At 49.4% G+C, this 5580-nt stretch overlaps 1 protein-coding gene across 2 annotated transcripts in view; it reads right to left on the bottom strand.

Annotated features, from left to right (window-relative positions):
* Window positions 1-5580, bottom strand: part of LOC107121649 (lipase member M-like) — a 34274-nt gene that overhangs the window by 6657 nt on the left and 22037 nt on the right. For both annotated transcript variants that reach the window (XM_015424611.1, XM_015424612.1), the window contains exon 7: window positions 190-336. In XM_015424611.1, the coding sequence (XP_015280097.1) occupies window positions 190-336 (147 nt within the window). The remainder of the gene's footprint in view (window positions 1-189; window positions 337-5580) is intronic.

Raw genomic sequence — 5580 nt, 5'->3', positions numbered from 1 at the left:
TATATATATATATATACACACACACACATATATACACACTCATTAGCATAATAGGCCACACCCAACTGCAGAAACTAATTAGCATATTAGACCACTCCCCTGACAGCACAGAAAGAAAGAGAGAATCTATATTCCACATACTTCAAGCCAAGGTCTGTAACTTTAAACAAAAAACAACCATGTAAATACCTGATTTAGATTCTTTTCATTGAATCCAGAAAATAGCAAAAGAGCTTGTTTGCAGAGATAGTCAATTGGATGGTGGCCACACAGTCTGGCAACAAATGCTCTCAGGCTCTTATTCATTATGCAGAATTCTTTCCTCCCAAACATAAGCTGTAAGATTAATTTCTTTATACATTCTTCTTGCTAATTTATATCAGAATAAATTTATATAAGTTGTCGAAGGCTTTCATGGCCGGAGTTCATTAGTTGCTGTAGATTTTCCGGGCTGCATGGCCATGGTCTTGGCACTGTAGGACCTGACATAGCATCTGTTGTATTTTTCAGCAAAAGACAAAAGAGACCCCCTCTCTTCTGCAGTAGTATATTGCATACCATCCAGTTGTGGACAGGTTTACATCTGGACCACACAGCATAGCATTCAGACAAGAATAAAAGAACATGAAAGACACTGCAGACCAGGCCAATCTGAAAAATCAGCAGTGGCTGAACATAGCCTAACTCAAACAGGACACAGTATCTTATTCCAAGCCACTGAAAGGCTGGACAACACATCCAATTACCATGTCAAATTACAAAGGGAAGCCATTGAAATTCATAAACATAAACACAACTTCAACAGGAAAGAAGAAGAGAGTTTAAAAATTAATAGGGCATTGTTTCCTGTCCTGAAAAACACAAAATGCTCTACATCTTACAATAGTACTACAGATAAGGTTAGAATTTCAACAGCCAATTCATATGCAAAAGAACCTCCTCAGGAAAGCTCCTCCATTAGCAAGTCACAGCCTAGGGAACTCCTACAAGATAATGACTCAGCCCTACCCCACCTTCCTGATTAGATATAAATTACCTGCCTACCATTTTTCTTCTCACCTTGACACAGAGAGTACTCCATCTTTCTGTGTTATACCTCTGATGATGCCAGTCACAGCTGCTGGCAAAATGTCAGGACCTACAATGCCAAGACCACAGCTATACAGCCCAGAAAATCTACAACTAATTTATGTAAGTATTTACTTCATTTACGTCTTTTAAAAAATATGTAGCACATCTTCAAATTTGCTTAAGGTGACTTCCCAGTAAAATACATAAAATTCCAACATACAGTCAAATAACAAAAAATTGGCTAATTAATAAGAATGGAGTTCCCGGCCTCCCAGCGAAGCCGGTGAGGTCCGGGGGCTTTTTTGCTGCCTTGGAGGAGCCGGGGCAGTAACATAATCATGACACATGGCATCATGACATGGGTGGGGTGGGTGGAGCCGGCTTGCCTAAACCGCCGGGCTCCACTCCCACCTGTCAGTTGCAGACTCGTGCTCGCTCAGCTGCCTGTAATCTTTGCTGCTCGCTTTGGGGGCTTTGCCTAGTGGCAGCAGCAAAGAGGTTGAGGGTCCTGGCGATCAGTCCAGCGGCCTGGGAGCAGTGCAGCGGGGTGAGTCGAGGAGGGCCCCAGGATTCTGCTTGGCGCATTGCGGCGATTGCGGTCCCCCGTGGTTTGCGGTGGTGGCTGTGTCCCTCTCAGTAAGGGGGGGGGCCCTGCCTGGTTGTAAAAAAAAAAGCAGGCAAACAAACAGAGGAATAGTGGTCTGGGGTATTTGATTGGGGGCTCAGGAAGGGACTTTGGGGGCTGGACCTGGCAGTAGGTGAGGCTGCTGGGTCTTAAGTGGGGCCTTTTCCCCCCTCACAGGCAAAAGGATTGGCAGGGAAATGGTCCCCCTAAACAGAGGGATATAGCCCAGTAGCAATTGTTAGTCTGCAGGGGCCCTATTAAGCATAGCATAGTGTATTAGGAGGCAGGCACTGGGTGGCAGTTGGTCTGGCCAGGAGAAGCAGTCAGCCTTCCCAAAGGCCTAGCATTCATATAAGTGGCCAGTGTGATCTTAGGTGCTTAGCGGCCCCCTAGTGGTTGTTGGGTAGAATGTCGCTTTGTGGTGCTGCCTTTTTTCCCTGTTAAGATTCTTGAGGCAGCCATTTTGAGTATGGCCCTACAGCGGTGGCCATCTTAGTGGGTCCTGGGGTTAGTGGCCATTTTGTGAGGTCCTTTTTGGGTGGCCATTTTAAAGTTAATTCTGTGTGGCCATTTTGAGTAGGCCTTGGTATTACATTTAGTCTTATTCTTTGCTGAGCGCCCACTTACTGAGTAGATGGCACCAAAGAAGGGGCAAGGCCCTTCTAAGGACAAGAAGCCAGGCCCTAAGAGGCCTCAGAAGCCCCCAAAGCGGCCCACTCTCTTGAACTCTTCTGACGAGGATGAGCAGGATCCTATCAATGCAGCAATCCTTGAGAGGCTGGCGGCATGTGAGAGGCGACAGGGTGAGCATCCTCCTTCATGCGATGTGGCTAAATCGCTGTCTAAACAATCTTTTCGGGTGCAGGTGCTGGTACACTTGGCTCTTATCGAGGACAGACATGGCGATGTGGCATCAACATCTGGGCAGCTGAATCAGAGGCAGCGCGCGGATGGCAGGCAGGAGAGCCAGGGCTCTGATCAGGGCTGTAGCTAAAGCCCTTCTAGTGGGGGCCCCCTGGGGAAAGGGGGGGAGAACTGTGTGTGTGTGTGCGCGCGCGCGTGCCACACACACATCGCCGAGAGTGGCGTAATGCATTGAAGGCCTTATTTGCATAGCCAGGAGGCCATTTTGTGAGGGTATTTTAAGGGCAGTCATCTTGGGTGGGCCTCTGTAGGGTGGCCTAGAGAGTACACTTCCAAGGAGGCCATTTTGAGGAGGGCTTTATACAGTGGCCATTTTGAAACACCTTGCAGGGCGGCCATTTTAATTGTCTACCAGAGCGCTTGCTACTGAGGCCTAAGTGTAGCCACACCTCAACTCCTTACCTTTTAAAGAATACTTTTAGGTGAGGAGGCAAAGGTTGCATAACGCTTCAGGAACAATAAGTACTAGCTTAAGGGCCATTTAATTAAAACAATGGCTCCTAAGAAAGGTCAGGGGCCTTCTAAGGGCAAGCAGCCGGCCCCTAAGAAGCCTTCTCAGAAGCCCGCACAGTGGCCTCCCCTTTTAAACTCTTCAAATGAGGATGAGCAGGACCCTATTAACGCAGCCATTCTGAAGAGGCTGGCAGCCCTAGAGAGTTGGCATGATGAGCATCCTCCTTCGCTTGATGTGTCTACAGCCTTTCCTAAACAATCTTTTCAGGCTCAGGTGTTGGCATGCTTAGCTCTTCTCGAGGACAGACAGGGCGAAGTGGCATCAACATCGGGTCAGCTGGTCCAGTAGCAGCATGTGGATGACAATCAGGAGACCCAGGGCGCAGAGGAGCACCAGGTGGAGCTTTATAAAGGACCTCCAAGGAGTGAAGGTAAGGCGGAGAACACCGGCCAAGGTGGGACGTATTGGCCTTGGGGCCCTTGTGCTCAAGATGCCACTGGGTATTCTACACATACCGCACAAGGTAGTTTTGGGCACACAATACCAGGCAGATGGTCACCCTATGCAGGATGGGGAGATATGGCAAAGCCTCCTCCTCAAGGTGTTTGACCTGGATGGGGCTACCCAACTTCAGGTGGTGGTTTTCCAAATCCTGGGGATTGCACATATGACACGGTCTCAGCAGGTACCATCCCATTTGGGGATCTGGCTTTGCCACTTGGAGATCACCTCTCTACTGCCACTAGGGACAAAATCCTTAAGAGAGAGTTTGTTGATGATTTTGCATTACTATACAGCGAATTGGAGAAGAAAGATAAGGAGGACCTAGATGAGCAGGAGAAGGAGCGCCTGAAGAGGCACCGGGTGGACAGGACCTGGGCAAACTGGTTCCCAGGATTCTTAATCTATGAAGCAGTAATAGTGAGGCACCAGCCATGGAGGGCTTCTGCAATGCTCCAATATATGGACATCATTTATAAGGGCTTTACCAATTTTCCCAGCCCTGCATGGCTTCAGTATGATGAAGAGTTCTGAATGAGGTCAGCCATGAATCCAACCTTGAGATGGGACCAGATTCATCTGCACTTATGGTGGCAAATCATGTCTCCCGATTGGTGATTTGGCAATGAGAGGTCAGATAGTGGCCACTCTGTTCACAGATCACGAGGTCAGGCAGGTACCCACACCCAGGCAGGGCAGGTGGTTCAGCGACACCCGCTTTGCTGGTAGTTTACCTCCCATGGGACGTGTAGCCGTAAGTCATGCTCCTTTAGGCATGAATGTCCTTTGTGCACGGGGCCCCATGCCCTCTCAGACTCCCCCAGGACAAAGGGTAAGTCTGGCAGTAGAGGAGGTAAGCGTTCTGGAGGAGGTGGCGGTTAAAAAAAACCCCTCCTGTCAAAGGGTCCAAGCCCGATTAAGGTGGAGGTGCTTGAGTGTTGGTTGTGGGATTACCCCAACCAAGAGGATGGCGTTTACCTTTTGGAAGGTTTCACTCTAGGGTTTAGGATACCTTACCAAGGGGAAAGGAGATTGTATAGTGCTCCTAACCTGAAATCAGTTAAGGGTATGGAGCTCATAGTTAGGGGGGAAATTGATAGGGAGTGTCGGGAAGGCATGGTACTTGGCCCGTTCCCTTCCCCACCAGTTACCAATTTGAGGGTTTCCCTATTGGGTGTTGTGCCAAAAAAGGCGCCTGGCGAGTATAGCCTCATCCACCACCTGTCCTATCCCCACGGGGAGTCGGTGAATGATGTGATACCAGGGGAGTTATGTTCAGTTAGGTACACCTTGTTTGACCAGGCTATGTGGGTAGTACGCCATTGTGGACAGGGGGCGGAATTGGCAAAGTGTGACATTGTCGGATTTCTGCCTTCTCCCTGTTCCGGGCTAGGTGGGTCAAGGACCTTACCTTCTTGGAATTCTTCCCGATTGTCGTAGCAGTGTGGATTTGGTCAGCAGAGCTTGCCGACCATACTGTCCACTTCTGGTGTGAAAATCTGTCCACAGTGCACGTGATTAACTCATTGACGTCCAGGTCTCCTAGGGTCATGGCCCTGGTCAAAGTCTTCATGCTCCGCTGTCTGCAGAACAATATTTTGTTCAGGGCCAGGCATGTCCCGGGGGTCAGTAACAAGGTCGCTGATGCTCTCTCCCAAAAACAGATGGAGAGATTCCACCAGTTGGCTCCAGATGCCGACCAGTTCCCGGTTCGTACGCCGGTGGAGGTGTGGCAGATTGGTGGATTGAGGCCGACAGGGTGATGAGTTTAGCACTTGCCCCTTCCACCCGAGAGCTTTAAGAGGGGTTCGGAATTGTACAGTTTGAGGTTATGTTTCAGTTATTAACAGGGTTCCTCTTACAGGTGCTGCTGGCGATGGGGCAAGACGACGAGTCACTGTCTGCAGCCACAGTATGGTCTTTTGGGCCGCTCACTGGGCCAGGAGGACACCCATCGGTTCTCAGCTGGGCCTAAGCGAGTGGGCTGTCATCGAATGGTTGGGAA

The sequence above is a fragment of the Gekko japonicus genome, unplaced genomic scaffold, assembly GCF_001447785.1.
Source record: "Gekko japonicus isolate JY-2015 unplaced genomic scaffold, Gekko_japonicus_V1.1 scaffold422, whole genome shotgun sequence".
Classification (NCBI taxonomy): domain Eukaryota; kingdom Metazoa; phylum Chordata; class Lepidosauria; order Squamata; family Gekkonidae; genus Gekko; species Gekko japonicus.
The sequence above is the reverse complement of the archived record's forward strand: the minus strand, read 5'-3'. Positions and strand labels throughout refer to the sequence as shown.